Source organism: Cavia porcellus, unplaced genomic scaffold, assembly GCF_034190915.1.
Source record: "Cavia porcellus strain 051 isolate PalLab524CR breed Dunkin Hartley unplaced genomic scaffold, mCavPor4.1 scaffold_9, whole genome shotgun sequence".
In the NCBI taxonomy this organism is placed as follows: Eukaryota; Metazoa; Chordata; class Mammalia; order Rodentia; family Caviidae; genus Cavia; species Cavia porcellus.
Window position 1 is genome coordinate 606765 of NW_026947492.1, and position 18512 is coordinate 625276.

Sequence of the window (18512 nt, forward strand, 5' to 3'; positions counted from 1 at the left end):
TGATCTGCCTGTTCTGATTTCAAAACAGAGTGGGCTGGACAGCAGATGCTCTCCATTGCAGGGCTGTGCCATGACAAAACCCATCAGAATATCCAACGTAAGCCGGAGATCCCTCCTTCCCTTTGTAAAGGGACTAGCAGTCATGCCCTGTAGTATATCCTCCCAGATGGGTTTCTGGGCCATGTACATTACAGGTCCCAAAACTGTTGCCAGTTCTGCTGCCAACAGGCTTGCCAAGAAAAAGGCCTGCTGTTGGAGATACATCCCCCAGTGCATGACGTTGGCGCCTGTGCCACTCCACTCTTGGGATGCGCTGTTCACGTGCGTACCCACCACTCTTCTGTCCTGTGATTCCTCCCAGGCATGTGAGCAGTGCTGCTGTTTCTCAACATGGGACCAGCTCCTGACTCCCTTCTTCAACTGTAAGCAAGGCCCATCAGTGCACCTCTGCTCACCTTGTTTTTGCCATAGGCCCCAGCCAAATCCATCATCATCCACGCTGGTGGCAAGTTAGGATCAGTGACTCTCAGGGCTTGCACCTATACATCAGCCCTCTTTGGGTCCTGAAGAGCAGCTTCTGCTGCATCTGTTCAGACCCATGTCGTGCCTGTTTTGATCATCTGGTATAACGGGCACAACAGAGAAGTTAGGTGCAATTTGCCAAAAACCTCGCAAGCCCACATATGCCTATAAATTGGCATAGGTCTGGTCTTATCTGACCATATAACACCTAAAAAGTTGACAGACAAGCCAGTTCCCTGGACCTTGTGTTTGTCTGTGGCCCACCCCTATGCCAGCAGTGAGGCAGCTTCCAAATCTAGGGCAATCAGAAGTTAACATGATATCATCAGTGAAACAGTGGCAGAGTGTGGCTTGGCCCAGGTGGTCAGATCCTGGCCATGACACAAAGTTGGGCTATGCACATAGCCTTGTGGCAACATGTGGAAGGTCTGTTGCCTACCCTCTTAGGCGAAGGCAAATTGGTCTGACTGCCATTGTCAGGGTGAGACTAAACAGTTATTCAACACAACCCTTCTGGCTTCTGCACAAGCCATACTGAAGGGCTCTGTGCAAGGCATATCACCCCAGGTTTTTCCAGTTTTGAGATGGTCCCATCTCTCCTCATGGCCTCTAGGGAGCCAATACTGCTTCCCGCACACAATCTCTGTAGCCCATGGAAGAGTCAATGGTACATGGTATGGATGGCCTTGGACTATGGTTTTTACCACATGAATCTGAAACCAGAATTTTCCCTGCATAGTATCTAGTCAAGCACAGTCAGTATATCACCCTCCATATGTATTGTACAACTGGGGCAACATAAACATCATATGGGTATGAAGACAGGCACCTAATACCCAAAGTCACCTGGGCCTTGCAGAGCACGTAGTGACCTCCATGCCCTTCTGTGCATGTGTGTTCTGTAAAATGGTCTGGTTTGCTGTATGTTAGCACTGACTCAGCTATGGTATTCACCAATGCTAGTACATGCTGTACATTTGGGGGGGGACAGAAAATAGTTAATTCCATATTGGTCTCATGGGACCCCCCAAGACCCAGGTACCCCAGCCTGCCTCATAATCAGGATAAAAGGAGGCTGGTGTCACTTCTTGCAGCCTTACTGGGCAGCCTGGCCTTCTGGCCCTGGTCCATTGGCCGGTATTTCTGCTCAGGGCATAACTGCCTCCACAGAGTCAGCAACACATCCAAAGGCTGCCCTTCTAACTTATCTGCAGCTAGGCTGCCAGCCAGCAGATCCATCTAGATCTGGCTCTGACTGACCTTCAGTGGCCCCACAGTCTATCCTTGGGGAATAGCCCTGTCCACCCAGGATCCCCCTTCTTTTTCGCCTTTGCTGGTGTAGTTTTTATGGATCTCACGTTATCTTGGTGCTTCACTTCCACATCTCCCAGCCTGGCCAAGACAGGCACAGCATCATGGATTGGGTGACCTGTAAAGGGGGCAAGAAGGGCTGCCACTGACCCGAACATGCCAGCTGGCCTGCTCTCTAGGACCACGTCCTGCATGCATGCCATCCTCAGCTCCTCATCTGGGCTACCACACTGCAGTGTGAACATCATTTGCCATGTGTGCATTTCACATAGCTCAGTTGTCAAATCTGGATAGTGACTTGCTCTGGCAGGTCACCTACATCCCCCCAAACCAGATAAGCCACTGCCATTAACCATTTTATCACAGTCCCATGACCTGCTTCTGGGGCTGTCCCCTGCAAATCCTACAGAACCCATCTCACAGAGCGGGTGCTGGTTATGCTGGCTATGTGGCATATCCTGTGGGCTTAACTGCATGTTATCAGCCCCACTATCCCACAGCCACAGCAGTGACCTGGGCACTGTTCCACTCCTGCTTTAATTGTTTTGCCAGCTCCCACAGCTCCATGGCTGTAGACAGCATATGTTGTGTGCTGGGTAGAGGCAGGCAGCCCTCCAGTCTTCTTCCCTAGGCCAGGACTGTTTGACAAATAGCCAGTCTAACATGCATAACCAGGGGACTCCCCAGGGGTTTCCTCAGACACAGTGATTTATGCTTCTGGAGATATTTCTGGAGGAGGTCATGCTTCCCACACCTCACAACATGAGCTCTGTAGCAGCCAGCCATTGCTCAAGGTCTTCCTCTTCCTGCTGCAACTGCTTTACCTACCAGAAAGGCCATCTGCCTCTCTTCTGCAGCAGAAGAAAGTGCATTTCATGTTAAGGAGGAGAACTTGTCTGTCTATCACTTTCAATACTCCAAATGGACTATTTCTCAGTCCTCCCAGGCCTTCCAAGCTGCCAAGGAGGTGACTACAGGTGTCCATGGAAAGGCCAGGGACACTCACGCAGCCATTTCCCAGGGCTCTCCCTCACCGCTTAGTGCTGTTTCCACAACCACCACAGGGTCACTCACTTCAGTGTCCTACCAACTACACCAGGTGTTGGCCTGCTCAGAGTGTCCAAGGGAGATTTTCACAGGTAAAATGCCAAGGTTAAAGTATGCATATGTGCAAGACATCGGCAACAACAGCAGGCAATGTGGAGCAGAACAGGGCACAAGAGCTACCCTGCATTAACTGAACAATTCTTATACAAGTTGTTACCTCATATTTATATTCTTACATAGTGTCTTAACCAGCACGTGCATGTTTACCTGTGCTAAGTCACGGTTATGCAACTGTATCCCACTGTGCGTCTGTGCTGGATGAGTGAGGTCACATTCTCAGGGATTCTTAGGCACCCCTGAGCTGTGAAGCAGTCTGAGTGATTCACCACAGAGATCCTACATTGCTGGTCCCCTAAGCAGAAATAATTTACCTTTGGGGAAACTTGGCTCACATCCAGATATTGAAATGCTGCTTTATAATTTTTTCTGTTAATCCTTCCTATATATGGGAATTTTCAGCCCTCATATTTCAGGTATAGATTTCTGGACCTCCAGCTTTCTTCAGAAGGCATTTTACTCCTCACCATAAGTATCCCCTAGACCTTAGCTGTATGAAGAAGCTCCAAAAGGACTTAAGCAAAGATTCACAATAAGATTTAGTGGAAACCTTCAGTCCAAATACTGGCTTTAGCATATTCTTAACTTTTAGAGTCTCTGAGTTCACTTTGTTTGGAGGCTTCTGCAGAATTATTACTTTTCTGCCAGCTTAGTGATGCATTTTATCTATTTATTTATTTATTTATTTATTTTTTAGTGATGCATTTTAAATTATCTTACATGCCTTACTGTGTTTAGCTGGGAGGGTTATTTAGGACATCTAATTGACAATACTTTCTAAATGAAATTCTGCATTTGCTTAACCTATAATATAAAGATGTTGACACATTAATAAAAAGAATCCAGGAACAACGTGGAAAAAAATATTTGCAATACATGTGAGCATATTACCTAAGGACTCATATCCACAATACAGATCTACAGATCAATGGGAAAAAAACAACCAAAATAAAAGTGGATAAAATGTTTTTTAAAGATCCTTCACATAGTAATTTATCTGTGATATTGTGAAATAATAAAAGATACATGTTTGTCTTCATCCTAGTTCTTGATACAGAGCCACTAAAATCCTTGAAATTTCTAAGTGAAATGGTTTTTTGTTATTTGTAATAAATTTCTTTCAGCTAAAATAATGCTAATGAAGTCATTCTTGGTGTCATTGGTAGCTTCAGGATGGAGACTGGTCCCTAGCAGAACCAACCATGTGATTAGAAGGTTGGAACTTCCAGCCCTCTCCCACCTCTGGAAAATGGGTGGGCGTACAGATTGAGTTGGTTCACCTGTGGTCAATGATATAATCAGTCATGCCTAGTCATGGAATTTATACTAAACCCCTAAACAATATATTTGGACAGGTTCTGAGTTGATAAAAACATTGCAGTGCTGAGAGGGTGGCAGGCCCAGAGAGCATGTGGGAGTGAGGTGTACACAGCTTGTCTTACGCATTTCTTCTAGTTGTTCATGAGTTGTGTTCTGTATAATAATCTGGTAAATATAAATAAACAATTTTTCTGAGTTCTGTGATCTGTTCTAGCAACTTGTAGAACCTAAGGAGGGAGTCATAGGAACCTCTAACTTACAGTCTGTCACTCAGAAAAGTACAGGAAGCCTGGGACTTATGATTGGCATCTGAAGTGCAGACATTCATATGAGATGAAGCCTCCAGTTTGTGGGATTTGATACTATCTCCAGGTGGACAATGTCATAATGGAATTGCAGGAAATCTAGGTATTTCCTGGAAAATTGGAAAATTAGTTGGTGTGAGGGAAAACCCACATACTTCTGGTATATGAAATATTCTTTGAGTAGAAACTGATACAGTAGTTGGTGTCATAAGTCTTATGAGGAAAACGTTTTCCAGAATTAACAATATTGGGCTGGGGGTATAGCTCAGTGGAGCAAGCACCTACCTGGCAACTCAAGGTCCTGAGTTCTATGCCTGGTGTCAAAAAAAAAAAATCAGTAATATCTAAATGGCCAATAAACTATCTTTATTAGTCATGAATTCCACTACATGCCAAACAGAACTGACAACTTTTTAAATGACAGTACCGAAACTAATGAGAATGTAGAACTATTGAAATTCACATACACTCCCGATGGGAATATATATAAGCCACTTTAGAAAACCATGTGGGGCCATATAACTGCTAATAGCAAACAAATATCTATGACCCTACAATCCCACTCCTACATGTAAGTAACCCTACAAGGAAATGAAGATATTTTTATCACTATTACAAGAGTATTCACAGCATTGTTATTAATAATGTAGCCTGAAACTGAAAAACATGTAAGTACCCATCCACAGTAGAATAAATTGTATATCCTACAATAGAATGTCACAGTGCATGAAAAGAAGAAAATATTGCTGTGTGAAAAAACATGTCATGACTGTCAGAGATAAAATATTGCCTGAAAAAAGCTACAACATACTATATACTTCCTTTGTGCATTTTCAGATCTGGAAAGTATAAACCAGCTGGCTGGCGGGTATTGCACCTGTATTCCCAGCCACTCAGGAAGTGAGGAATGGAGGATCACTTGAGCCCAGGAGTGCTAGGCCAGTCAGAGCATTATAACAAGTTTCCATCTTGAGAAATGAATAGTAAGTAAACTTTTTTAAAGCAAGTTAAAAACTATCACTGTTAGAATCAAATAGTTGTTACTCTTGATGATGTGGGTTAAATTATGTCTGCCAAAAAGATATATTTGAAGCCCTAACCCTAGTACCTATGAATGTGGTCTTATTTGGAAAGAGGGTCTTTGTAGAGATCAACAAAGATAAGGTCATACTGAATTAGTGTAGACCGTAATCCAATGACAGATGTCCTTATATAAGAAGGCAGAAATTAGACTAGTTGTGGTACCACACACCTGTAGTCAAGCACTCTGGAGGCTGAGGCAAGAGGATCACTGCAAATTAGAGGCCAGCCTGGGCTATGTAATGAGTTCAAGGCTAGCCTGAACTACATAGTGAAACCTCTTCTTAAAAAAAAAAAAAAAAAAAGGAAGAGATTAGAGCACAGGAACATGCAGATGAGGTGGTGGCAATTGGAGGCATAGACTGGGGTGACTCAGCTTCACGCTAAGGAACTCCAAGGCTCCCTGGTAACCACCAGAAGCTGGGAGAGAGGCGTTGCAGAGATTCTTCTGCAGAACATCCAGAAGGAACCAATCCCACCAACTCCCTGATTTTAGACTTCTAAACATCTGATCTGTGAAAGAATGGACTTCTGTTTTAAGTCACCCAATTCATGATAAACCGATATGGCAGCCCTAACTGGGAGAGAGCATGAAGAAACTTATGGGGTGCTAACAATGATTTTTATCTTGAATATTTTTATATGCATTGGATGTTGTCCCCAGTTTTTAAAAAATAAATAAGGAAAACAAATCGTAGTATATAAAATAAAATTTAGGTCTGGGTGAACATAAAAGATAATCATTTTAGTACATGATTTCTTGTTTATTTTAGAGCTTTTACTATGGGGTTTATTATACTATTCTTTCTGCTTTCATACTATTCATTTAAAAATGTTCATGCTAAAAAGTTTTTCTAAAAGCATATAGCCACAAATGAATATAAGAAATGAGGCTGAGAAGTTACTTCAGCCTTTCATTCTTTGCAAATGAGGAGGGCACACTAGAAGGAGGTCGGGTGGAAGTCAAATTAGTGAGACATAAAAGAGGTGATGTATAAACGAGAGAGCCCTGTCCCTCAGCAGCATCACCTGGCTACCTGAGGTAGCTAGAGCTGCGACATGCAGTGTTCCTCCCCTTGGATAGTGCTGAAGGTTATGATATTCTGGGTTACTTCACCAGCCTTGGAGTCGCGTCTCACTGTTTATTAGCAGTATGTGTTAGAGTACTCTTGCTGGAGTAACCACTGCAAGCGTTAATTAATGAGTTAGTTCTCTTCAGTTTTTCTCTCAAAGCCAACAAAGTCTGGGAATGACTTAGTGTAGCCTTCTTTACCAGTCTCCATCTCATTGAGGAATAGCTACATAGTCTACAAAAATGTCAAGGGGAAAATGCAGCCTAGGAATCTAATCTCATTACCTAGAGTTACTGCATGTGAAATTTACATTCAAAATTATCGCACACATTCAAAATCCTAAAGTGCTCTTGAAACTTTTCCAAGCAGAAGTAAAAAGAAATGAGTTTTGGACATTCGACCAGATGTAACGGAACGTCATGTAAAAGTGCTGCTGCTATAAAGTAAGCAGGTAAGCATTTGAGAAATCTGGGCATATAGTACTGAGTGCACATAAAGATGATATTTTAAGCTCAAGAATGAACCAAATGCCTTATTGAACTGCTGACAGTTTGAAAAAATATTGAAAAACAATAGTGTCACAAAGAATTGAAAAGCCAAATATGGTGCCATCCCGAATCAATTGCATAAGCACTGTCCCTTAATGTGTCTTATGATTATCCTCATGAGCTCAGCCCACCTGTCAGCAAAAATTAAATGGCAGAGTTATAGAGATACTATCACTGAGATGCTACCCACTTTTACTAAACAGTCTTCAAAACATTTTACTAATGCACTACATGGTAGTCATAAATAATTAAAATCAAATAAATTCAAAATAGCTAAATAATTTAAACACTTGTCAAAATAAATCAACTAAGAATATTCTGAGGCTTAATGTTTCATAGATTTGCTTGTTTTATCATTAAATCATATAAAATGATAAAACACTTAAACTTTCAAGTCATGTGTGCCAAATGACATCACCTTTTCTGCCAAAAAAAAAAAAAAGAAAAAACATGAACTAGAAACCAAATTTAAATACATCAATGTTGGAGAGCATTGAAGCTGAATACACGTGCAGGGCTGTGGCGCGGCCAGAGCATAGTTAAACTGAGAACAAGGGGGCAAGATAGGTCACTGCTGAGGCCGCCTGGGGACCTTCTGGGTAGTTTCCCTTAATTAGCATCGTCTGTTGCTCTGAGGGTCCTTGAGCCCCTCCCAAGATCCTGCTCAGGTTTCCTCCATTGCTGACTCAACTCCTTGCTTGTTCTGATTAAATACGGGCTAGTGTCAGTCAGCCGGCCAGCTAGCAGAGTTACGAGCTCTGCCGAGGATTTTAGTTCTCCTGTAGCCTTAAAGACCACACTGTTTGTCTTATTCCTTTAGGCCTTCCCCATGCACCCTTTTGGGGGACTGGGAATCTAGGCACAGACCCCAACACATCAACAAAAAGATTTAAAAACTGGGCATGAAATTTGGGTGAGTTTTCTACAAGTCTCAAGTTCCCCAAGTCAAATGGTAGTTCCTATGTCTTCCCCAACACACACACATTTTTGCAGAATATGTGTCTGAATTTTTCTTTAACATGCATAGTTCTTAGGCTCTAGAGATTATTATATATATATATATATATATATATATATATATAATTTTACTTTTTATTGTTTTTCATTGGTTTAATGAATGCTAGGGATTCAACCTAGGGCCTTGTATAGGCTAAGCATGAGCTCTACCACTGAGCTATGCCTACAGCTACTGTATACATTCATAGACACGTGTATATGTGTTTTTGACAATAAAAAATTAGCAATTTACTAGAGAAATGAGATGTATGCATTATAAGTTAACTGGCAAAGTGAGCCACTAAATATCAAGGGCTGTAAATTATACAGAGATACAGAATGAGATAGCCCTAGCCCTGGCTGGATTCAATCAGAGAAAACTTGCTGGAAAAAAAATTGCTTCTTTCCCTGAGCTTAAATTATGATTAGTACCTCGACAGATAATAAATAACAGAATTTAGAAGCCAGGTAATATGTAGAATATCTTGTATAGTAAACATAGAAGAACATGACCTAGTTGAAGCAGAGGATTTCAATCAGAGCAAGCAGGGATAGACAAAGAAAGAATGGTAGACTGGCTAGAGAAAAAAGATTTAGTGCAAGATATACACTAAGAATTTAGAAGATTGACTTATAAAAAAGAAAAAAGAAGGATCGCCATCAGATTGTCAAGGGTCTTAAATTATAAGTCAAGAAATTGTTTCATTTTAGCAACAGTAGTCAGTCATTACATGGCTTTTTGAGCAGTACAGGAGTGGAAAGGTTGTCCATGTATAATAAATTAGAAGGCAGGGATTTTGTACATAGGGAGAGTTATTGGAAGGTAGTTTTACCATACCACAAGCAGCGTCTCTGGGTTATGGTGGTATCGGTCAAAATGAAGAAATATCTATAGAATCTATATGACTAGGTAATTATTTGGCATGGAAAAGGAGCAGAAGAAAGGTAATCTGAAGATTTTGCTTGTTTTGTTTATTAGGGCAAGAGCACTTAATATAAAATCTACCCTGGCTTAATTTTAAATGTAAACTGCTGTGATGTCACTATTGATAGTGTTAAGCAACGCATGTCTAGAGTTTATTAATCTTGCTTATCTGAAATTTTATACTTACTTTTTAGTATCTTCCACTTCTCTCCCCTCTTACCTCCTAAAAACATCTTTCTACTCTTTGACTCCATGAACTGGAATGGATTGTTTTGTTTTGCTTTGTTTGTGGTATTTGGGTTGAATCATGCTAGACAAGCCCTCTACCATCCACAGCCCCAGGACTGTTTTAAATGCTTCATATAATTGAATTGTGCAGCGTTTGCCTATGACTGGCTTACACTTAGTCTAATGACCTCAAGATCTATCCATATTGTCACTTTTTGTAGAATTTTCTTATTTTTCATCTGTGCTAAGGATTTGAAGAACTATTTCTACAAAGAAGAACTACAAATGACCAGCATATGAAAAAAAAAAAAAAACCCAAAAGTCACTACAGTAACTCCCTTACAATTTGCAAGTTTTCACAGCTATGAATAGACTTTGTATTACAAACATTCACAGCTGTGAACAAATCATGGCAGTAGCTGCTGGAGGTGGCCGCAGCTGTGCTGCTGTGTGCTTACTGTAAGTGCCACAGTGTTCAGAATTACAGAGCTCAATCAGGGCACAGAAGTGAAAGGAGAAGCAACGGGGATGTAGTGGCTTTGCTTTTTATGCATTTCATTGTATATTTCTGTCAAAAGTGTGTAAGATTCACTTTGTCATCCTCATGAAAGAATCCAATCTATAAACATTTTTTCGGAAGAGGATGTGTTGGTAAATCAGGAACTCACCGAGTCAGGAAAGAAATGCAAACTGATGGATTCCACCTGTGTGAAGTGCTGCCAGGCTCAGCGTGTCACCTGCCCCACACGGCTAGACAGCGCCTCCCTTCAACACTGACTTCGGCCTTCTTCCAAACCCAAAAATTGAACTCGCGGCTTTTTGTGCCAGCATTCCCTCAATCAGCTGTAAACACCTCAGTCTCCCTCCGCCTTCAGACTCCACCCCGTGAAGATGAATAAAGCTCACAGGCCTCTGTCTGCCCTGAGGGGGATCCTGCACTCTCCTGCACCCTCCTATACCCACAATAAAGGCCTTTCTCTTTGTGCCCTCCTTTGCCCTTGCTTTTCTGCCATGCTGAGGAAAAGCCTGTCGTTTTTGGTGCCGTGACTCGGAAAGACAGCGTGCGTGGCCCCTGGCTGAGCTCCCCGTCAATGAGCTGCTGCTTTGCTCTTTCTAGCCCCAGTTTTCCTCCTCCTCTTGTCTCTGCTGCTGCTGTCACTAGCCAGCGTCCAACACTGACCTTGAATTCTTGCTTCGGTTGCGGTCTTGTGAAGCATGGCTCCATCAGGATTTCCCCCACACCCTTTGGGACCTCATCATTTTGGACCCCCCCCCCCTTTCCTCAGTGACAGCTGGCAGGTGCAGGTGCTGGGAACCTACAGAGTATTTCTCTCCCGCACAATCCTGAAAGGGGCGACCACTCCCCAAGGGGTTGTAGGTTGGCTTTTGTAGCCTCCAGCTCACCTTTAATTGGCCACAGTGGGAAATACCTCTTCCCACACCCAAAAAGACACATTTACTGCCAGACAGTCCGGTCACAAGCTCACTAATGACTGCCACTGGCCAGAGGGCGGTACCTTTGTTTATGCCACCCTCAGTCATGTGACTTCCGCTACCAGAAGGGCAACATTATGCAGAGGTGTTGTATGCTCTCGGGGCATAGCCCTTCCTCCTTCCGGCCTGTGGGGTGGCCCTGGCTCTATGTCACCAATCCCCTGTATCCTGAGGGACTTTCTGCTCTTCTCCATGGCTCCTTCTCCTCTTCTCCTCGTCAACCCTTCCCCCTCCTCCACCTCTCTGTGCCATTTTCCCACTTGCCCATCACTCCCAATCTTGCTCTCCCAGCCTCCACCATCCTGTGCTCCCCCTGCCTGCTGCCACCACCCCCACCCCAGCTTCTTTCAAAGTGTCACTCACCCCAGGGTGACAGGCACTGAAGACTTGGTCTCTGTTAAAGTCCTTTCTCCCCTCTCTGGCCTTTCCCGTATCTCACGGCACTCAGAGCCTGTCACTGCTGACCCGTGTGATTATGTCAAAAGCCCCAGTTTGTGATTAATTCCTATGACTTCCTAATAGCTGTCTTTGCCTTAATAATTGTCTTGGCTTTCACAGGTATAAAAGGTTTTATCCTATTTGATTCCTTTTTTTTTTTTTTTGTCTTTTTTGAGACGGGGTCTCACTATGCAGTTCAGGCTGGCCTTGAGCTCACTTTGTAGCCCAGGCTGGTCTCGAACTTGCAACGATCCTCCCACCTCAGCCTCCCGAGTGCTGGGATTACAGGCATGAGCCACCATGCCCAGCTTTCTGCGGTACCTGGGATTGAACTCACAACCTCACACTTGCCAGGCAGGCACTTAGGCTGCCGAACTAAATCCCTGGCCCTCCTATTTGATTATTTCAAGAGATCTCTGTTAACTGACCTACAAAAAGCTTCTCGCTAGTCTATTTATACTTACAAATGTAAAATCTGTAAGACAGTTATTATAATTCACATTGGCCAAATGTATGAGTGCACTCTGTTGGTCTGCTCAGCTGTTTGTCTGTATGTTTCCATGTCCAGTCTGTGCAGATGGACTGTATGTGTTTGTCACTTCCATGAACAGCCATTGTTTGAGTTCAACAATTTTTTCCATTCCCATTTTTGGACCATTGGTTCAAGATTTAATATCAATTATATATCTTTAAAAAGTATGCTTTCACCTGAGTTTCCGGCTGGTCAAAATGATGCTATAATTGGTTGTGTAAATATAATATATACTGTCATTTATGTCTCATGACTTGAGAGTCTCTGATTGTTCAAAAATAATATGTTTAATGTTATTTGGTTTTTCTTGTCATTAAAAAATTAAAATTAAATAATAATTAAACAAAATCCCTTGGGTTGAGAAGAGATTATTAGATAAGACTTTGACTGATGAATGAAAAAGCAGCTCCCTAGTAACATTTAACCAGTTCTTGTTCATTGATTACAGGCCCCAATGATCTCCATAGCCTTAAGGGAGACACTTCAACTTAAGTTATAAAAATACATTATTGTAATATGCTCATATTGGTCATCATCAAAAAATACAAAATGTTTTGATTTAAAGATGCTCTGATACAAAGGTTTCATGTGGCTATGACACATTGTTGTTAACCTCATGGTGTATTAATGCATTCATGCTTCCACATGTACAAGTCTTCCAAAAGTGTAAAACAGAGGTTGACAAAAATTTTGTTTCATGTTGCCTGTAACAAAAACTTATGAGATGTATATCCCAAATAAAAGTAAACAAATTAGGTAAAATCTTCTTATGTATTAGATAGGTATGAGTGACTGAAAGGGGTATTTTAGTTTAAAATGCAAATTCAAATTGTTACAAAATATCATAATTGTCATGCTTCAATATTATGTATGGTTTTTATTTCTAATTTTCTGTGAAAAATATCTAACTATTAACATTCTACAGGGATTTAAGTACTAGGATATCCATGACTGATAGAAATATTGGTTGCTATTTTATGTTCTAAGGTGCTTGATATTCAGATAATGTAGTAATGTTAAGCTTACTGCCTTATTACACTGTAATGTTATCAATCTTTTCTTCTGAATGTTCAACAACCGAGATTTGGAGACCAAAAACTAAAAAGATAAATGGGCTAGGAGGACAAGCAGTACTTTGGCTCCAGCCCTCTGAGGTCACTGAAGACCTGGGATATAGGAGAACCTCTGCAGTGACAGCCCATAACTCTGTGAGTTCCTGGTCTGCCGATCCAGAAGATTTGAGACCACAAAAAAGTGCAATACAATATATAGTGTGCATAAGGAGAGTCACCAGGAGAAAAATCTTCCACACTTTCACAGAAAGCAACTTGGTCAGGCAATGGCAGTGACTCATCCTGTCATGAACTGAGAGGCTTTCTACATGTTTCCAAGACAAATCCTGAGATGACTGAACTGACCTTGATAGATAGCAAGAAGTTACTTTTAATTAATACAGGTCTCAATTTAAGTTGGTCTTAAACATCCAGTAAAAAATGTAATTAAAAGATATATTTTTTAAAAGTATCATAAGTTACATATAAAAGGGGGCTTAAAACTTTAATGTCTTCTGGCTTCCAACTATCCCAGTAATTAACAACTGTTATGGGCAATTAAAAATAAATTACAATAATATCTTAAAAATCCCAACCACTGCTATTACAAAAACCAAAAGGGGACACTTGCCTCCTGTCTTCTTCCCCGAAGGGAACCCTCATACTACTTGTTTTTTTGCTTGTAGCTCCTTGTTTATTTAAACTTTTCTCAAGATTTCTTCAATCATGTTGTGGACCATCACTACCAGAGAACTCCTTGTCCTGGGTGAGACCCCTGGCACCAGCTTCTACATGGGTCCAACCCAACATCCCAACGATGACCTCTGTCCCCATCATGACACCCCCCATGTAGCAAGAAGCAATTTAAGAGAGTCATTGTCTCTAACAACCAAAAGATGGAGATGAGGGGTTCCCCTGTGTGAAGTGCTGCCAGGCTCAGCGTGTCAGCTGCCCAACAGGGCACTGGACAGCACCTGCCTTCAACAATGACTTCCACATTCTTCTTCCAAACCCAAAAATTGAACTCACTGCTTTTTCCAAGTGTCAACATTCCCTCACTCAGCTGCCAAAACATCACTCTCCACACCCCTTCAAACTCCACCCCTGTGAAGCTGAATAAAAGCTCACAGCCTCTCTGTCTGCCCTAAGGGGGATCTTGCCCTCTACTGCAGCCCCCCACACACACACACCTGCAATAATGCCAAGGAAAAAAATCTACCACAAATTAGCCACAATGAAGCATGGCTTCACACCTAACTGGAAGGCCAAGATCAAAAACATTTAGCAAGTAGCCAGATGTAGTGACACACACCTGTAGTCTCAGCAGGCCAGGGGCTGAGACAAAAGCATCACCACTAGCTTTAGGCCTGCCTAAGCTGCATAGTGTATTCAAGCCAAATTTGAACTACATAGTAAGACCCTGTCTCAAAAAGCCAAAATCAATAAATAGATAGATAGCAAGTGTTGGCAAGAACATAGAGAAGGTAAAATTCTTGTATATTGTTAAAGGAATTGCAAAATGGTACAACCATTCTAGAAAAGAGGATGAAGCTAGATGTGGTCGCATATCACTGTAATTCAAGCACTAGGAGACTGAGGCAGCAGGATCACAGCCAGTTCAAAAAAGCCTGGGTTATATAGTGAGTTCAAGGCCAGCCCAAACTACATAGCAAGACCCTATCTCAAAAAAACAAATAAAAAACTATGAAGTTTCCTCAAAAAAATTAAAATATGATCCAACAATCCCCCCTATTACATTGCTCTAATCTTTTTTTTTTTTTTTTTTTTTTTTTCAGAAAAGTATCACTATGTAGTTTAGGCTGGCCTTGAACTCACTATGTAGCCCAGGATCGCCTCAAACCCATGGGGATTCTCCTATCTCAGCCTCCTGTGTGGTGGGATTGCAGGCATGCACTGCTATCCCTGGCAAATCCTCACCCCAATCCTGTACCTTCTATGTGACCTAGCCTAACATCCCTGAAGAAGAGACTGCACATACAGAAAAACAGAACTAAACACAGAAAATGCAGGATGGGAGGAGAAAGAAAGGCCACTGTAAACATCCGTTAATGGATGTCAGTATAGGATCTGGAAATCTGTAACACAAATGATGATGGTTATTATTCTACAAATTTTATCATAATATCATTCAAAAAAATATAAGATATTGAAATTTTATTAAAGAATACTGAAAAGGCAAGAATGATACCAAAACTCTTAAGAATTCTACCAACAGAATTCTGGAGACTGGGCAGCCTGGAGTGAGTATCCCCTCACCATCCCCCGAGCTCTAGGAGTTTAAGATTCTTGCTCCCGCCATCCAGTCAGGGAACTTCATAGCTTCCTGCTTCCAGCTGCACTGGTCCAGCTCAGCAAGTCTTCAGCCTGCCTGCACCAACTCCCCAGCTTCCTACAGTGCTCAGCCAACTCTAGGGATTCGGGCCTGCCTGTGCCCTCAATTGTGGAGACTGGGCAGCTGGAGGTGAGTGTCCCTGCACCATCCCAAGCCCTGGAGTTTGGGATCATTGTTCCCACCAGCCAAGGAACTTCACAGCTTCCTGCCACACTCAAAGAGGATTTTCAGCAGGCCTTGGAGAAGCCTTGAATAACACTTGAAACACAGAAATATAGGAAAATGACAAAATGAAAGACCAAAATGCAATCTCAAACCTCCAGCCCATCCCAAGAAACCTTAGGAGCTATGTACATAGAAGAAAATATATGCCATACATTTGAAATATCTGAAATAATAGCAACTGAAATAAAGAAGCAACTCCAGGAAGCTTTAAAGAATTTCAAACTAGAAATAATCTCTCAGGTAAAAGAATAAATGATAAAAGTAATGAAAGAGATGCTGAACATATCTAAGACATAGTTAAAAAATTGGAGGAAATAAAAAGGTAGAATACCTGGATGAACAATATAAGAAACAAACAGAATACATAAAGCAGATGCAAAGAGATATATAGGGAATCAAAAATTCCATTGAAGGTATAAAAACCACCTCAATGAAAGTGAAGATAGAATTTCAGACCTTGAAGACAGGATTGCAGCTAGTGAACAGGAAAGGAAAGACCTTTTAAAAATAACAAGGAATCAGAAATAACAATTCGACAGCTGCAAGATGATGCAAAGAAAAACACATATGAGTGATAGGGAGAAATGAAAAACAAGGGGACAACATAAAGGATGTCAAGAGGATATTTAGAGAAGTAATAGCCGAAAATTTCCCAAACATGAGATTGGAAACCGACATTAGGATCAGTGAAGCATACAGAGCTTCAAATAGTCATAACCAAAATAAAACTATACCAAGACATATAATAATCACCATCCCAGAAATCCAACATAAGAATAGAATATTAAAAACTGTCAGAAAGAAAAGACAATTCACCGATAAATGAAAACCTATCAGAATCACAGCAGCCTTCTCAGCACAAACAATAAAATCAAGAAGAGCATGGAGTGAAGTATTTCAGATCCTAAAGGAAAATGATTTCCAACCTAGACCGATATACCCTGCAAAACTGTCCTTCAAAATCAATGGAGAAATAAGATACTTCCATGACAAAGAACAGCTGAAGAACTTCATGATCACCAAATCAACCCTGCAAAGAATACTAAAAGACAGTTTAGATACACTTAGGAAAAAAAACACTAAGCAAAACAGACAAACAGAATGAAAAAAGATGCAATAGTAGAAAGATAACATGTCAACAATAAACCAATATATAACAGTTATAACCATTAATGTAAATGGTCTCAATGCACCAATTAAAAGAAACAGCCTCACAAAATGGATCAAGAAACAAAATCCAACCATATGCTGTGTACAAGAAACCCATCTAATCCAAAAGGATACTCACAGACTGAAAGTCAAAGGATGGAAAACAATACTTCATGCAACAGGAACCCCAAAAAAGTGGGGGTAGCTATTCTGTTTGCAGACATGTAAACTTCAAATGAAGAATGATCAGAAGACATAAAAAAGGTCATTACATACTGGTTAGGGGAAAACTTCAAGAGTAAGAGATAACAATCTTGAATATATATGCACCAAATTCCAGAGTGCCCAGTTATATAAAACAAGTATTAACAGAAGTAAAAAACCAAATTAGTAGTAACACAATTATAACAGGATACCTTAACACACCATTGACACCAAGGGACATATCAACCAGACAGAAAATGAGCAAAGAAATAACAGAACTAAATCACACCTGTGAACAAATGGAATTAATAGCAATATACTGAGTATTCCATCCAACAACATCAGAATACACATTCTTCTCAGCAGTACATGAGACATTCTCAAAAATAGACCATATACTAGCCCACAGAACATATTTAAATAAATGCAAGAGTTGAAATTATCCCATGCATATTATCAGATCATAGCACCATGAAATTAGAAATTAATGATTATGGATACTACAAAAATCCCACAAACACATGGAAACTGAATAACACACTCTTGAGTAATCAGTGGGTCACAGGGGAAATTAAAGAAGAAATTGCACAATACCTAAAAACAAACAAAAATACAAATACAACTTACCAGAATCTGTAGGATGCAATGTAAGCAGTTCTCAGAGGAAACTTTATTGCATTGAGTTCCCACATCAGGAAAACAGAACAAATACAAATAAATAACCTGATGCTACACCTCAAGCATCTAGAAAAAAAAGAGCAAGTCAAGCTCAAAGCCAAAACAAGGGAGGAAATTATAAAAATCAGAGCAGAAATGAATGCAATAGAGACTAAGAAAACAATCCAGAGAGTCAATGAATCAAAGAGTTGATTCTTTGAAAGAATAAATAAAATCGATAAGCCCCTAGCCAACATTATACAAAAAAGAGAAGAAAAAGCTCAAATTCATGCAATATGGAGTGAAAAGGGCAAAATCACTACAGACTCTGTAGAAATACAGGAGATCATCAACACCTATTTCAAAAACCTCTACTTTCATAGGTTTCATAAAACAGAAGAAATAGACAGATTCTCGGAAACATATGAAGTACCAAAGCTAAATCAAGAGGATGTCAAACTGCTGAATAACCCAATTTCTGTTAGTGAAATTGAAAATGTAATTAAGCCCTTACCAACAAAGAAGAGCCCAGGTCCAGATGGATTCACTGCGGAATTCTACAAGAACTACAAAGAAGACTTAATGCCGACACTCCTCAAACTCTTCAATGAATTCGAAAGGGAAGCAATCCTTCCTATGTCATTCCTGGAAGCAAATATTACTCTAGTACCAAAACCTGAGAAAGACCCAACTAAAAAAGAGAACTACAGGCCAGTCTCTTTAATGAACACAGATACAAAAATCCTTAATGAAATATTGGCAAATAGGATGCAGCAAATCATCAAGGAGATTATACACCACGACCAAGTGGGAGTAATCCCAGGCATGCAAGGATGGTTCAACATAAGTAAATCAATAAATGTAATCCACCATATCAATAAAGCCAAAAGTAAGAGTCACATGATCATTTCTATAGATGCAGAAAAAGCTTTTGAT

General features: G+C 40.8%; 1 protein-coding gene across 1 annotated transcript in view; it reads right to left on the reverse strand.

The window, feature by feature from the left end:
- Slc35f2 (solute carrier family 35 member F2) overlaps positions 1–1761 on the reverse strand; it is an 89726-nt gene extending 87965 nt beyond the window's left edge. The window contains exon 1 of the mRNA XM_063256829.1: positions 1623–1761. Coding sequence (XP_063112899.1) covers positions 1623–1761 — 139 coding nt within the window. The remainder of the gene's footprint in view (positions 1–1622) is intronic.
- Between the last annotated feature and the right edge of the window lie 16751 nt (positions 1762–18512).